The 17147-nt window shown below is 37.2% G+C and overlaps 1 protein-coding gene across 14 annotated transcripts in view; it reads right to left on the bottom strand.

Annotated features, from left to right (window-relative positions):
• The window catches only part of PHF20L1 (PHD finger protein 20 like 1), a 69552-nt gene extending 52760 nt beyond the window's left edge, over nucleotides 1-16792 (bottom strand). For 8 of the 14 annotated variants that reach the window (XM_043483106.1, XM_043483112.1, XM_043483118.1 and 5 more), the window contains exons 1-2: nucleotides 16510-16792; nucleotides 14255-14374 (exon numbers count right to left, since the gene is read on the bottom strand). In XM_043483106.1, the coding sequence (XP_043339041.1) occupies nucleotides 14255-14337 (83 nt within the window). In that variant the 5' untranslated portion in view covers nucleotides 14338-14374; nucleotides 16510-16792. Of the gene's footprint in view, nucleotides 1-9870; nucleotides 10016-14254; nucleotides 14375-15109; nucleotides 15208-16509 lie in introns of all 14 variants that reach the window. The other 6 variants (XM_043483107.1, XM_043483117.1, XM_043483120.1 and 3 more) reach the window with 4 other exon arrangements.
• Between the last annotated feature and the right edge of the window lie 355 nt (nucleotides 16793-17147).

The following is a 17147-nucleotide window of genomic DNA, read 5'->3' as shown; positions in this document are numbered from 1 at the left end:
TAAATATATAAAATGTTAAATAGTAACATTGGTCGAGCAAACAATTACATACATTTGTCTACGACAATAAAGTACTTTCTCTATTTTTCATACTTTCCAATATTTTATAATGAGTATTAATGACAGTACGGAAATCTTGGTTATAACTTCAGTTTAAGATTATAAAAACGGTATCACATGTTCTGTCCTCATTGTGCTGATTCTCCCAGGATTAATTCCAAAATAAAAACTAGTTACCTGAAACTTTTAACATAAAAAAGCTTCATAATTCTTAATGTATACTATATGTAATCTTCACAGAGACTCAAAGATTTTTCAAAACTAACATTAGATAACATTAAGTATTCAACAGCAACACACAGTAGATTATTTAGCCATATGATTTATTTCATACTTGTACTAGCTATATCAGTTTTTTATTTCCCCTGTAGAATAAATATAAATTTGTATTATTAACATAAATTTAAATATAAAGCAAAACAGCCCTCACATAACTTTTAAACTAGGAACTGAGTACTACCTGCTTCACACACTCACGCTATTCAAGGCTTTTTATACATTTCAAGGGCCCCGAATAGTTCTCTGGTATAGCTTCTTACCTCCCTTGAGTCTAATGACACTGAACTATTTGGCATTTCCTTAAACATACCATGCTCTGTCAGACACCTATGCTTTTTGTCCGTCCTGCTCCTTCTGCTCTTCCCTTCCTCTGCACACTCATCATCCAAGACCTGATTTACCATGGACTCACCCGTGTCGAGACCCCCAGCTCCCCACCCCCGAGTGCTCTCACTGCAGCCATCCCGTCACAATCACGTGCGCAGGATCCTGAACTGCAGGCTGTGGAGCACTTACATCCCTTAAGACATTCACACATGTGACACAAAGAAAGGGGTCCCATGGTCAAATAAGGTAGGAAAATGCTAGATTAAATAAACCATTTTCTTTATTGAAGACTTCTTGGTTTTGTCAACAAGACAGAAATAAGGCATTCACTACTACCAAAGCATGTAACCCTTTCATCACAAAGTATTCACTAACACTTCGAGAGAGAGTAGACATCTCAGAAACAGAATGTTAGCAATTAAAAGGGCCTGTGAGTTTCGGGGACTGAGTCATGGCCATCTGTGTACCCCCAGCACTTTCACAGTGACAGACACACACTGGCTACTGTGGGAATGCTCAGGGTGAACAAGTGATGTTAAAGAAAATCTGTACATCTCTCCTGAGCTGAGATAGCAGTCTCACTCTTCAGAGGGCACAGTTGTGAGTAAGGAAACATTCTATTAAAGAGAAGCACAAACAGAGGAAACCCTAGGGGCTCAGCACACTCACTCCCTGAGCTGGACATGCTGATTCCACTGTTTAGAATCAAAAATGCTTGTCTTCTGCAGTTTTGCTGATTTGTTTCTGCTGCTCTGGTTTTCAAAACAAAACAAAAAATGTCAATAGCATTAAGGGAAGCCTACAGATAACGTTCTTCTTTATTTTTCAACATTCACTAGCCACTTAACTACTACAAAAGGTGTTCTATCAATTATAAAAACTAAGTTTCTAATTTATGTGTTTATATCTTTTTTATTTTGAACAAGAAAATAAGAGGTTTATTCTACAGGTTCCTTCAAATTCTAAATGTATACAATTAAATGTACACAAACAAATGGCAGGTTAAAAGGAAACATAACTAACTCTTATCTTCAAGGAGCTTAGCTTAGAGTCAGATGAGGAGACAGAAGCAGCATGATATTTCTGAGAGTCATAAATCTGCCAGGCCCTATGTTCTTCCTTTATTGAGCATCAGCTGATTTTTATACACCTTATCGCATTAGATCCTGGAAACCATCCAAGGTACAGATAACACAGTCACCATTCAACAGATGAAGACTGTCCAAGGACACACATGGTAAGAATATTCAAAGTCAGAGCTAGCTGGTACAAAGAGCCTACAGGAGAAATGCGTAAGGCCTGTATCAAAGTAATTATACCATACATGGTAAACTGTTAAGTTTATAAAACATTTTTTTCTCCTTTACATCAAGCTTTTACTTTTGAAAAACCATGAATTTTTCAGAGTTAATTTGCTCATTAACATATTTCCTCACAAGTTAAGTTTTCCCTGAAGATAGTGAGCAGTAGTAAATACTAATTTGAAAGTAATTTCAACTTTGATTTCTCTTTGCCATTATTTTTTTGGTAATTTGAATATACTTTGCTTTTTTCACTGAAGTATAGTTGACTTTACAAAAATTCTACATAAGATGCAATAATTAATATTTCAGAGAAAACTGGTGCCCTGGCAACCATTCTTAGAAGTTACCTACGTTGGTCTTGGTGGGGGACTTTAGGGATTCAGACTTAATCAACATGGTACAAAGGTAAAGTGTAAACAAAGCATTACTCATTTATTCAATCAATGTTCATTTACTTAAAACCATCATGTGATTCAGGGTTGAGCATCAGCTGGACAAGGAGGATTCAGACAAACAGAATGTGGTTTCTGTCTTCAAGGACCTCAGGACCAGAGACTGGAGGGGCACTTCCAAGAAAGAGTTCCCTTTGGCTAGACTATATGGTAAGTAATAAAGTGAGTAAAGAAGAGTGAGAGCTCAGACTGGACTAGGTTCAAACTAATGGGCCCTGAAATAGTGAACCAGTGAAACGCATCTTCATTCATTATATACAAACAGGGAATCCTGTAAAGTCTGTACTTAATTTGGTTATCAGTTAACCTTAGGAAAAAACCCTAACATCAAGATCTTTGCTATACATAGAAAATACACAAAATGGTAATTTAACATACAGCTCTATTATTTTATTCTATACAGTGAAATGATTTCCCTATTCAAGATGACCCATAGTAATGCCTTGATACTCAGTGAATAAAAAATACTTCTGAACAAATGTAGTCACAAATGCCTCTACATCTTGAACCACAGCAATTATTTTGATGCACAATGTATGCTTTATTATAACTGAGTATGAATGGAATGTAAGATTTTTCTTACTGAATTTGGAAGATGTAATGATAGTGTTTTTGTTTTTGCTTTTCAAAGGATGAATCATGGAAAGCTGCTAAGAGTAATGAACAGTGACTAGGCTGAGTCCCAAATATTTGTAAATGATTGGGAAAAAAAATCTGAAAAGTGAGAGACTGGAATTTCAGAGTTAAAATAATTAGGGATAAGAAGAAAACAAAAACAAATAACATAGTTGGCACCTCTCCAGGGTTCAAAAGAAACAGATGGAGAGAAGGCAACTAGGGTTATGATTCTTCAATGCCCAAATTCTACACAAAGCTCTACTATTCCTTATGATGATACAACAATATCATAAAATTTCCACATCTGTCTTCTCTATCATATCCCACTTTAAACTACTTACACTGTTTAAATGATATTAACCAGTGTAGAAATTAAGGGACTGCCTCCATTGCTCTGGGCCTATCTTGCCCTCGTATGTCTTTTGCACTTAAATCTTAAGAGAACAGAGTTTACTCTGGGCAAAGTTAGCAAGAAAAAATAATCCATCCTAAATTGTTTATTAGGTTTAATGGAAACAAACAGCATTCAAAAACACTGAGAATGATCCTTGCTGAATTTAACAGAATTTTCATATGTGCAATTCTGAGAAGGAAATGGCAACCCACTCCAGTGTTCCTGCCAGGAGAATCCCATGGGCAGAGGAGCCTGGCAGGCCATGGACCATGCGGTCGCAGAGATTCAGACACAACTGCAATGACTTGACTAAGCACACAATCCCTCAACTGAATCCTCAGGACTCTTTCTGAATCAGTGTGGTCAAAATTCTCTAATGGTCAAGTTCAACCTTGGCTGTAATAGCAGGGTAAAGTAAAGTGAAGTGAAAGTCGCTCAGTCACGTCCAACTCTTTGTGACCCCATGGACTACCCAGTCCATGGAATTCTCTAGGCCCGAATACTGGAGTAGGCAGCCTTTTTCTTCTTCAGGAGACCTTCCCAACCCAGGGATTGAATCCAGGTATCCCGCATTGCAGGCAAATTCTTTACTGGCTGAGTCACAAGGGAAGTCCGACTAAAGCAAGGCCATTGCCAAAAACAAAAATTACTTTCACCTTTCACTTTATTGCCTCATCCGATAATACCAGCATTTTAACACTGTCACTGATGCCTCCCACTTACACAAGATGGGCCAGAGAGTAGCAAGCTTTATGGATTCTGAACTAACTCTGTAATTTATTAAAAACCAGACACTGAGCAAAAAGACTAGGTACACACTGTATTGGTTCCCTATAACATTAACTCAAGTCTATTGTCAAAACACAAAGGAAATAAGAAACCTACAATGGGAATTACCATTACAGATGAATTACTACACTGGCTCATGTTATTAACTATTTTACATAGCAAGTCCTGACTGACAGCTAGATCAGGAGACCATGATTCCCTGAGAATATGTGTAAAAAAAACATTTGGCACATAAGTGTATGAGTATTCTCTTGAGAGAAGGGTTCCCAACTTTGATCAGATTTCCACGGGGTTCATGATTCCAAAAAAAAAAAAGTCCTCTGGAAACCAAGATCATCTGTTAACACTCAAACCATAGGTGTTCCATGTCCTTGGGAGCAAGAAAACAATGATGGGCATGCAGCTATGCCAGAACTATAATCTGACAGATTAAAGCACTTAAGCCAAAGGACATGGCTGTTAACTACTAATCAGGAGGTTACCACCCACTGAGCACTACCAAATATCCCAAAGACCATCAGAATTCACTCTGAGATTTCATTCATCATCTGAACAAGTGTTAATCAAAAAGGCAACCGACCCAATAAATTACAAATTATGTATTTTAAATAACAACCCTTTTCTTGTTTATATTGGTAAAACAGTAAAATTTCTAATTTACACAAGTTCCTCATCCATTTAATTCAGCACTGAGTCTCTAATTCACTGAATGTCAGACACTAAAGTAGGAATAAAACTACAAACAATCAAAAAATTCAGGAGGGAGAAGAGAAGAAAAGGGAATCAAATGAGGTGATACAATTACAATATAATGTAATAGCTAGTAAAGGTATATTGCAGTAGCACACAAAGAGAATACCTAAATTAGATGCTCCCTTGGATAAAGTAGTTCTTCAATTTTTAAAGGATGAAATACACTTGAAAAATGACTTAAATGTAATTTAAATGTTAGCAGGATCTCCAGGAGTTAGAATTAACAATTCAGAACAGTCTTGTGGATAGGAGCTGCATTAGCAAGAAACTCAATGTGTCATAAAAAATGACTAAAACATATTATAAGAAATAGAAATAGAGACCTTCCTTACATATAATTGTCAGAAAAGGTTATCTGCCAAATAATAAAAATTAATGTAGAATGAAGTCAAACACAAACCTAAGATTCTTATAACCTGCTAACCTTTCAAAATTTTTAGTTTCTTGGAAATACTTTAAATTTAATTATGCTTTGTAATTTTCAAGTGTTTTCTCACCCATTTGCTGATTATAACTACAATAATATCACCTATTAGAACAGTATTTTTAGATGACATGCTTCTAGGTATTGCATGGTAATTTATTTCACACTTGAACAATATGCTGAAAACAAAACCCTTTTGATTAATTCAACCTTGATATTCCAAAATGAAGCATAAATCCAAAGAATCTAAATTTTAAGAACACCCAGAGGAGAGTTATATACATCAAAACTGCATCTGTTCCAACACTGAATTCTAAGGATCTCACCACATTATCCCTCAGGTCTTTTCAGAGCCATTCATCCTGAAGACACACATACAACATAAAACAGATCACCCTACTTCCTACCTGTTTGTAATCTTTGCAGCAAAGAACGGGTAAGACCAGAGTTAGCTATGTATTTTCCCCTAGTGACTTGTGGCAGCCGCTTTTCAAATCAAGGTTTCATTTCAGATCACTTCAAGGTTTCATTTCAGATCACTGGATTTAAACTCCTGCTGCTCTACGTCCTCAGTATCTGAATCTCCTGCTGTGCCTACGTTCACTCATGCCATTGGTTCTGACCAAATCAAAATGCCTACAACACAATCTTTATGCTCATTACCATCTCCTACCATAAGAATCAATCAGACTATCAAAAATCAATTAGACTATTTCCCACTCCACCAAAAATGCCACCAATATTCTACTGCAAGTTTATGTGCTTCATATAATTTGTTCAAGCCAACATGATCAAACTCTGTTATAAAACTCTAAACACTAACCTTAGCAGGTTGCAGTCAACCGTTTCTATTTCTTAACATTCAGCACTTAAAAATTAACTTAATATACTACACAGTCATATATGCTTATACACCTATGATTAAAATTTTAGGAATTTACAATGACTTCTCTCCTATCAGGGTCTATTTTCTTAGAATAACTAACGTTCATGCTATTATTATCATTAAAGCTAACACTTATTAAGTGGTTACCATGTGGCAGAGACCATGAAAAGTTCTTAAAGTGCACTCTCTTGCTAAATCTTCAAACAACCCTTTGAGTTAGGTACTACTATTATTTCCAGTTATTTAAGGAGGTCATAGAGCCTCTGGAAGTCAAGTAACTTCCTCAAGTCAAAACAGTAAGTGGTAGATCCCTGAATGGAGGTTTGTCTATCATTAAAGAATACGCTTTTGTTGATCATCATATATTCTGCATCTTACAACTGATCATTTTCAGCTCTTGTCAACCTTACTGCAGTACTTACAATACAGGGGGCTCTTTCTCAAGAGGTACTGAAAACAAAAACAATATGAAATCAAGTTATATGTTTATTTTTTCTTGCAAATTTAATCTTGTTTCTGATACAAATAAAATGCAAAAAGTTTCTGTTAGCCAGAAAGAATGGAAAATAGCTTTTATTATACTGTACAAAATAAACATTCCTCCCATCCCATATAAAAAGATTAAGCAAACAGACTCTGTTTTATTATTAAAAATTCTCAAAAAAAAAGGCAAATTCCATCTCAACTATGTCTAAGTATGAAACATTACATTATGATGATAAAAGAATGCTAAGGGAAAAAAGTAGCTTAACTTATATGCTTGATTCTGTCATAACTTACATTTAAAAATTAAGATAGGAAGGTTGGGATATGAGTTGTTAGGGACCTAAGAAAAACACTGCTGCTGCTGCTGCTGCTAAGTCGCTTCAGTCATGTCCGACTGTGTGTGACCCCATAGATGGCAGCCCACCAGGCTCCCCAGTCCCTGGGCTTCTCCAGGCAAGAGTACTGGAGCGGGGTGCCATTGCCTTCTCTGAAGAAAAACACTAGGTGACTTTAAAAATGAAATGATATGAAATTCCTTAATAGTTCGATAAATATCATTCTTATCATTTTATGCTTAGTTTTCAACAAGTCATAATTCATTTGCAGTAGTGTTTTATAGTGGTAACCAGATTTCAAGATATCCCCAAAACTTTCAGGTTCATTTTTGACTAACCCACTAAAATTCAATGAAATTTCCTGGGCACCTTTTTATGAGTAAATGGGATAGGGCTTGCATATAATTTATTTCACATTAGTAAATTATTTTTTAGTACCTTACCTACCCATGATATACTAGAAACATACTCATTTTTCACTGAAGAGGGTTGGGTTTTTGGCAATGAAAAGAGACTTTTAATATACACTGAATATTAAACATCCACATTCTTTCCTCAATTTTATTGCAGTAATTCTCTCCAATTTGAGTTAATTTTAATGACAGAAATAACACAGTACCTTATATACCAGCTTCTACTTTAATAAAAAGAAAATTTGTATATGCTGATTGATGATTTGCATAAGGTGGTAGGTAATAGTTCTTCAATACAAAGTCATATAAAAACACCAAAACACTGGGACCCTTCAGGTGATTCTGATGCAGGCTCAAGTTTGAGAACCACTCTTTTGGACTTCACCTGAATCACTTTAAAATATAGTTACTAACATCAATGAACTTAGTAAGAGAATCAATTTGTTAGTTAATGGGTACAACAGAAAGTTAAAGTATCCTACTGAATAACTACTGGCTTCTTAAAGCCTTTAGTTATAATTCTAAGTAATTTCAAAATTAAAGTTAATAAGAAAGCATTTAAATGAGCAACAGCAGGATGGAGAAAGAGTAACTACCTTCCCAACACCACTATAATACAAGTACTTTAAAATTCTAAATATTTGTTTCCAATTATATTCACCGTTCTCCATCTTTTTCAATTAATTTTCTCTTCTTTTAGAGTCTGGCAGTTTTGAGCACACTACATGTGACTTCCAGTCTTTACCTACTTTACTTCTGCCTCAAGTCATTTATTACCTATCTAAAAGTGAGACTAAAATACCTGTCCCTGCTGAACAGGTAAAAAGTAGATAAAAGAATTTGTTTCCAGTTCAGCAGACCTAAAAGATTACTGAATATGTCACACCTTCATTTTAGGGACATTAAAGCAAAGAACTCTCCAAAGTCCCATAGTTCATGGCAGAACAGCACCTAAAGCCACGTTTTCTGACTTTAGTTATATCTACCTTTTTCAATACTCCTTTTCTCCTGCCTTTCAAGAGAACTAGGATAAACAAAAATTTGAGCAAGCAAGAAAAAGCTAAAGAAAAAAAAAAAAAAAGAACCAACATAATGAAAGAATGTGAGAGAAAAGACCACAAGAACAAAGCAGGCATATTTTAAAATAAATATGTCTACTCTACACCTATTTCTAATACTGCTTTCAACATTTTTTTGTGGGGAGGAACAGGGGAGGGAAAAGGAGAACTGTATCTTTGAAAGTTCATAGAGGAACTTCCCTTACAGTCTAGTGGTTAAGACTTCACCTTCCAGTGCAGGAGACATGGGTTCCAATCCTGGACCAGTAGCTAAGCTCCCACATGCCTCACAGCCAAAAAACCAAAACATTAAACAAAAGAAATATTGTAACAAACTCAATATAAGACTTTTTAAAAAAACACTCCACATCAAAAAACTATTTAAAAAAAAAAGTTCAGAGCTTTCTTAAGTGGAAATTTTAAAAATTAAAGAACTAAAATGTTTGTACACTGGTGTAGACCTGTTTGATTATTAAACTGGGGGTTCACTTAGATCTTAGGATTCAAAACTTGTGACTTTCTGACTGTAAAGAATCTCAGAATTTGTAAGTCTTACGAATTTCAATTTGAAATTCTTTACAAGCAGGATCCTTAGTCTGGAGTTCCCCATTAAGCTTCCTACCACCACCTATAATAGATTACTCAATTATTTTGGTGTATAAATATGATTGTACATTCTTCTGAGTCTACAGATTAAATTAGGTTTTCAAAGGTAGTTAGTGACCCAAAATTAGAATCAATATCTTCTAAGCACAAAGAGATTTAGGGAAGTTCTATGTACAAAAGGACATATTTTATTCACATTAGCAAAAGAATATTTTACAAGTATTCACCCATGGTTTCTACAAATTCCAAACTCACCTAATGTAATTTAAGTATGTTTTCAGCTTTTAAATTTGATCTTGTTGTTGTTCAGTCGCTAAGTCGTGTCTGACTCTTGGCGACCCCAAGAACTGCAGCACTCCAGGCTTCTCTGTCCATCACTATCTCCCTGAGTTTGCTCAAACTCATGTCCATTGAGTCAGTGATGCCATCCAACCACCTTATCCTCTGTCGCCCCCTTCTCCTCTTGCCCTCAATTTCTCCCAGCAAAATTTGATCTACACACTCCTTTTCAGGAACATTCCTCTTCTGTTTCAAATACAGACCACACAGCTTCCAAGACAACCTCTTTTAATTCAGATAATACAAAATTTAATTTAAATTATAAAGTATGTGTACTTGCTACAATCTGAATTTATTCAATTTTCCCACTCTACAAAATTCTGTTCATGAACATTTTAAAAACTCACATTTGCAAATGTTCCATACAGTTCAAAAAACTCCAAATGTGTGGAAACAGCATTTGCCAATTCAAATTTATACTGTTCTATCAAACTCTGACACTTGGAGACATCTCCACTTTTTTTTAATCTTTCATTTTCCTTTCCTTTAGATCTAGAAGAGAATTAAATAGAAATATTCCAAAAAAGGTCAGAAGAGCATAACTCATCTGAATGTTTTAAACTAACTTTATAATTTCAATTTTAAGAGTAATACCAGAGCACACTTACTTTATTTGTTGTGTTTTCACAACTAAATCATTTGCTAGAGAATATTTTAATTTCAATCTAAAAGTTAAATCAGTAGTCAAACTGGTATGATTTTATCACTTTTCTTATTGAATAATACTCAGAACGATTAGATACTTGAATGTCTTAAGGGTGCTTTGTAAATTATAAAACTCTTCAAAAACAAAGATTTTTAGCATCACCTCAAAAAGATGGTTTATAGCATGTTGCAATGACATGATATTCCTTCTACATCTTAGATCATTCTCCTGTCAAGACTAAGGCTACATTTAAAAACTTACACACCTGAGGCTTCAGATCCCCAAAGATTTTTCAACTCTTCCTCTTTCCTTGCATTTACCTCAGTGCTTTATAATCATGTATTATTTCATATAATTTGAAGCAAGTTTAAATACATTATTTTATTTGATCCTTAAAGTAAGTTAACACTGCTTTCATTTTACTGCTACACCAACCAAATTCAAGGACTTACCCGTATTTACAAGATCAGAAAGTGACAACCTGACTCTTTCCTCTTTAGAATTCACTGATGGTGTGTCAAATATAACTTCAACTCTGAACTTTTTTCCCCAAACACAACCTGTATCAACAACCTGTATCTATTTTCATCCTTATGATGTTACTGCATCCAAGAGATTATACAGCCAATATGTTCAGGTTAGGACATAAAGATAAGAGAGAAAATGGTTGATTGTCTTAACTGTAAACATTAGCATTTTTAAAGACTTTTAAATTAAAAGACTGTTGAGGAAAAAAACAAAATGTTTTCAGTAAGACTATAAATTTTTTAAAAAATTAAAGCAACCCACACTTTTCAGTAAGAATTAGGTTTAGTCAACAAAGAATAGATCCAGGTATCTAAAAGCACACACTGGGATAAAAGGTGAGTGGCCTCTCTCTGGCTTCTCAGACCCTGCATTCATTAGTACTGGTAAATAATCAAACCACCAGGATTTTCTGATGTAGCTGGAAAATTACTCTGAAAGCAAAAAAATAATAAATTGCTACTTAAAAATGTGAAATGTATTTCCAAGGATGAAATTATCTTTCTGAACTCCAAAGAGTATGTGATATGATTTGCTCAAGGAATAATAAAGTATTTTACGAAAGAAAAATAGGTTCAGTCTTCCTATTAAATCAACTCTACCCCAAGCCTAAATGTAGGCACTTAACTTTATTTCTGTCCACTAAATTTAGAGTTTATCCTTTTATTTCTAGGGCACATACTAAAGAAATATTTTCCTTTACCTTTTTTGATATAGGAAAAACCTGCTACATATAAGAGAGACTGGCATTCAGGTGCCTCACTGTCACAACTTTTTCTCAGTGCTTCTCTTTAAGAGCTAAATGTACCAACCTGTGAGAAGTCATTTTCTTAAAAATAGCTACACTGCTCATTGTTAAATGTCTTGAGTACAAAGAGAGTAAGTAATATTTGCATTCCTGCATGTCCCTCCCTTTCTAATGCCTACAATTCAAAAGACATTTATGTCAAGTAGGGCTTCACTACTATTCCAGCTTAATGAATAAATGTGGAAGACTAACTATGGATGCATTCAATGTGGATGCAACCCGAAGAGAATATGAAAGAAAGAAGAGGGGGAAGGATGAAAGTTCAGTATATTTTCAGTGATTAACTGCTTTGCCCTTATAACAATATCAAAGTTTTTAAACACTTAAATAACCCTTCAATAGTTTTACTTGATATTAAAGCAAAAATGTACAGAATTTATATGGAATACAGAATGGTCCTTAACAAATAAAACATAAAGTTTATCTCATTTAGAAATAAAATATTAAGAGCACCATGTCTCACACAATTTCTTTCTGCCCCACAAAAAATTTAATGAACCTTAGCAGTTAATTAGTTGTCCTACAAATTAAAGGGCCACCCAAGCCTAAACAGTTCTTGAGACTATTGACATTAATAAAGTCACAACAAGAAAATTATTTCTTTCAATTACCTAGAATATGTTTATACAATACTATTAATTTGTTTTTACTTAAAGCACCACTATAGCAGAACGCTAAAATCTTCATATAAATGAGTGCATAAAATCAAACTGACAAGTGTCAGTGATTATCATATGTGATTATTTTGGTTAATGTTTACTCACTTTAAAGAGACCATTATTACTGGGGTCATTTAAATTAAATCTAAATATTATGAATGAGTACATCTGCATGATATCACACTATCTAAGCACTTGAAATTTTTTGATGAGAATCATAAAACAGTGAAAAAACTAAGCTACAACTTTCATTTGTTTTCTGAAATTCCACATACTCTAAAAGCAAACTCAGACTTAATTTTTAAAGTAGTCCTTTTTTATAATCTTTTTCTTTTAACTACTGAATCACTGATTTAACAGCTAATGAATTAGGAAGCATTTCACCATAAGTGAATTTCATACAAATATCAAAATTAATTATGTCAATATCCCTGAAGGCCACTGGAAGGACTAATAAACTATGTACTTTTTCAAAACTGGAAGCTAATTCAATTGCAATTCGGTCAGTTTGGAAGCCTAAGAAAGAATCTTATGAATTAAACCAGAAATTAAAAAAGCTAGTAACTTTAACAAAAGAAAAGAAAGTAAGGGTTAACATCAAAGAAGTAGCATTTCTCATCCTCTTCTATCACAGAGAGATTCAACTGTGAGTGCCTTCAAAGTAAAAAGCTTCCTTTGGTCAAAATCAAAAGCAAAGAGAGTTAATTATGGACTAAGACAGCATCTTTCCTTGTACAGTCTAATGCAGAGGCTCTCCATCAGGGGCACAGAGAGTCCCCAACCCCAGAACACCTGGCAAGACTTGGAGGCACTGTTTACCATCACAACTAGGAGGGGATGCTAAAATGCCTGGTTCCCATTTTCCAAGCGCCTCCTGAGAACACTGTAGACATTTTCCACCTTATGAAAGTAAGTAAGCCACCTAAAAAGAAACATTCACTGAGATGCAGCTTGGTAGCATGAGGCCAAATAACTGCCTTCCCACCACAAACTGTATATTTGAATGGTCCCAAAAAGACCCATCAAGCTGGGGGTCACGGATGTGTGCAGATTTCCAACACCGGATGCTAACAGACAAAAACCCCAGGCTGGTCTAAAGTCAAACATCATGACTAAACAAGATTTCTCTGCCTGCCATTGCCAACTCAGGAAGTTGACTTAATACGAATCAATCAAAGACAAATCTACAACATGCCAACTACATCTTTAAGAGAATTGTAGAAAATGTCCAAAAGTCTGGTATAGTTGCTGAACTGCTAGAGCCTTCATCAGAATAAATGGGCTTCAAGCAGAGCTGAGGCTGAACCACTTCCAGGAGAGAAGGCTCTCCAATGCCCATCTCTGAGTAGGGGGCTGAGAATGGCACCAAGAGACACCCACCCAGACAGTAGAGCTAGAGACCAGCTACGGAGAATGAGGGAGGCATTCCCGAGGAGAAAGAGAGGATTATTCCTATTGTGGTCCAGCCATCCTGGTGTATGCTATTTTCCTTTCTCTCCTTTCTGGGCAGTGATTTTACACCAGGTAACCAACTTCTCCTACACCACTGTGTATGTAGGGGTATGCTGAAACTATCCGAATTCACCACTTATCACAGGCAGAGGTAGAGATGGCGGGTAGAGGAGAAGAAATGAGAAGGCCTGAAAGGATTACTCATTGAAAACTGGAAACAGTGAAAACTCGCCTTTAGGTCACCACACTCTGGGGAGGAAAGAGATATATTGGGTTTTGGTCTCAGGTGGAACAGCCAATGATGAATATGCTAACCATCAACATATTCTGTAGTTTGAAAGACCAGCTATGAAACAGGCCCCCAAAAAATAGATTTACATCAAGTTTTATACAAACCTTAAGAACCGAGTTATTTAATCCTCTCTCTCCCCCACCACCCATAGATCTCATATTAAGTACACAAGAGTGTTGATAACTGCAAAATCTGTTGAAGAGTAGGAAAACTAAAAAACAATGTATATGCTTATTCAAAATGTGAACAAGGTTAATGTTTCTGCCACTTGTCAGGAAAAGAGCAATTAACCAACCCATGTAGATTACAGATACTGGGCTTTACTTCAGGGGCTCCGTATTTTCCATACCATTTTTGTAAGTAGTCCAGTGCCTCCAAACGAGCACCGATCTCAAAAGTGATTCCAGGACGATTTGGGGGCTTTTTACTCATCTTGAGATCCTATTCTTCAGGATTCTCTTTTCACTACCTCAAGAGAGAAAAAAAAATGTTAGCTTCTGATACATAAAAGGCACAAGTGATTAAACAGAATTTTTTAAACATTACATGACAAGTTAAAATAACCACCAAATTTTTAAGAAACTTGAATGATGATTGCCAATAAAAGTACTGTGCAACTTTCAGGCAATCTTACTAATATATTAAGAAAAATGACATTAAAAAGGTAGTTACTTTAAAAGAATGAACAAATGAGGATTAACACTAATGGTTAAAGTGCTTTAAATTTTAACTTGAAAATATCCAAGAAAATTCTTCAAGATAACAATTGAAAATGTTTTGCTATCTTTGAAAAATCAAGACAACTGAGTGATCTGGCACATGACTACTGAAATTCTTAAGAGAACAAATTAACCAAGTTTTTCAACTAATATTTATTGAGTGCCTTATAATATAAAGCACTTGGTAAGTCACTAAAGATCATAAAGATGAAAGAAACAGTACACACACTTCTAGTAAAGATTTTAGTAATTCCTCTAGTGATTAGGATTTTTCACTACCTATGATCTCCCACCTGGTAGCACATGATTCAATAATTTTAGCTAACATAAAGTTACAGAGGAAACCTCATTTTCTTCACATTCAGTAAGCAACAGTGACACAGAGTTTTAACTCTGAGAATTTCTACTATATTTCTATATAGACAGTACCCACATTGGCAATAAAAGGCTGTAGTTCAAACAAACAAAAAACTACAAAGGAATACCTATTCCTCTTTAGACCATGGACATGTAGAATATTCACTATCGTTTTGGCCAGTGGATGTTCAGCACACTTGGTAGTCTCTTTTTCACAAACTAGCACCTGAGGAACATGGATGCATTTTGAGACAGCTCAATCAAAATATATTTAATCAGGAATAGAAACCTACTGCTAATGTGGGAGAGGAAAAATCCTTAAAACCTTTCTGAAATTAAGAATTACAAATACGACTATGCTCCCTCCTAGTTTAAAAAAGAAAACACACAACTGTACCATGCTTTTGCAATGGTTTTGTCACAACTGAAAAGGGACAAAACATAACAGCAAGCATAAAAACCAACTGCCTTTTTCTCTTAGAATCTACTAGGTAAGGCAACGTACATGCCATATATGCCAAATATAACAATACATGCCATTAAAAAAATGTAAAAATCAAACTTAAATACTCATGGAGTGGTAAGTAGGGGGGAGAATGGGGCGGGGGTGATATCCTCCTGCCGGCCATGGCAGCAGCAAAGATTAGTGCATTAAAGTTAACAGCAAGCTCAGCCAGAGGGCATTCTGTATAAAAGAAACAATAGTATGAATACTTTTAATAACGGTCTGGTCAGTGTGCAACATGCAAGGCGGTTACTTAAACGTTTTGCGTAGAAATCGAATCCACTTTTCCTACTGCTCTTCACAAGGAAAACTTAGGAAGGGTAACCGACCAGTTACACTAACATTTTCTAGGCTCAAACTTAGAACCCACAAGAAGTGATCAAGTTAGGACATACAATCCTCTCAGAGGTGCTTCTGGATGAGGTTTCAGAAAAAGCAAGATTTCCTTTTCTTGAGTGGAGAGGGGCAGATGGGGAGCGATGTGAATTAAGGAAAAGTAAGACCAAGTAAACAGTTCTATTGAGGGGTAAAACTTGAAGCAAAAGAGAAAGGGGGACAGAGAGAACGAAGAGGGGGGAAAAAACTGGAAAGGAAAATGAACAAGAAAGCATAAGAAGACTGTGAAACTTGTGGACCTGACAAACGGCGAGAAAAGAAAATTTAGCAAGACACACAACAGTGGGAGAGTGAAGCCGGGGTCAGGGAATGGCCGCGGGGCCAAAGAAACGGTGGTGGTTGGTGATGCGGGACGGGAGGGAGGTGACCAGAGACCGACAGGAAAAGCTCAGACCCGGCTCGCAGGGTGTAGGAGACGCCTCCGGGTTTGACAGCCGTCCGGCCCCCGGCGAGAGGCGGAGGGGGAAGGAAGGGAGGGGGAGACAGAGCGGCGGCGCCCAGACAATAGGGGCGGCGAGTTATGGGGAGGGACGCGGGCCAGAGACAGACACCAGCGCGGGGGTGTCCCGGTCGGCCAGGCGGGGGACCCGGCGGGCTCCAAGCCCTGCCGCCGCCGCTGTCTCTTACCGACTCGGCCTCCTCTTTTTTGCACAGGTGTCGGGCTGTCCCGGGCCGAGCCGGGGCGCGAACAGGACGGCCAGCCCGGGCCTCCGCCACCGGCCTCCGCCCAGGCAGCGGTAGCGGAGGGAGCAGGATCGGAGCGAGCCGGGGCCGCAGCGCGGGGTCGGGCCCGAGGTCGCGCCGGGGAGGGAGCAGGTCCGAGCGCTCAAGCCCGCTCGGTGTCCGCTGCCATCGCCTCCTCAGCCGCCGCCGCCGCCGGCCAGCCCTGACGCGACGCCGGGCCCGGCGACGTCAGCCGTCCGCGACGCGCCGGAAGCGGGCCTGGGCGCGTCACGTGACGCAAGAGGGTTGGGCGCGAACCGCGCGGCCGATTGGAGGGCCGCCCTGGGAGGCGGGGCTTTGCGGCAGTTGGCTGACCGCTGGCTGCAGGGGCTCTGGTTAGCAACTGAGGAACGCGGCCCGGGCGCTTCTTTGGCAGTTGGGAAGTGTTTGACCTTTGGAAGATGAGGCCTAAGCCCACTGAATGTAAATGCTGTTAATTTGTTGTTAACCGGGCTCTCAAAATTTCCTCAATCCCTGCATCCTGGGCAAACTTTTGTACAGATGTGTGCACACTGCACCCCCATTCCACGTAAAGAATAGAG

This window comes from Cervus canadensis, chromosome 12 (assembly GCF_019320065.1).
Source record: "Cervus canadensis isolate Bull #8, Minnesota chromosome 12, ASM1932006v1, whole genome shotgun sequence".
NCBI lineage: Eukaryota > Metazoa > Chordata > Mammalia > Artiodactyla > Cervidae > Cervus > Cervus canadensis.
The sequence above is the reverse complement of the archived record's forward strand: the minus strand, read 5'-3'. Positions and strand labels throughout refer to the sequence as shown.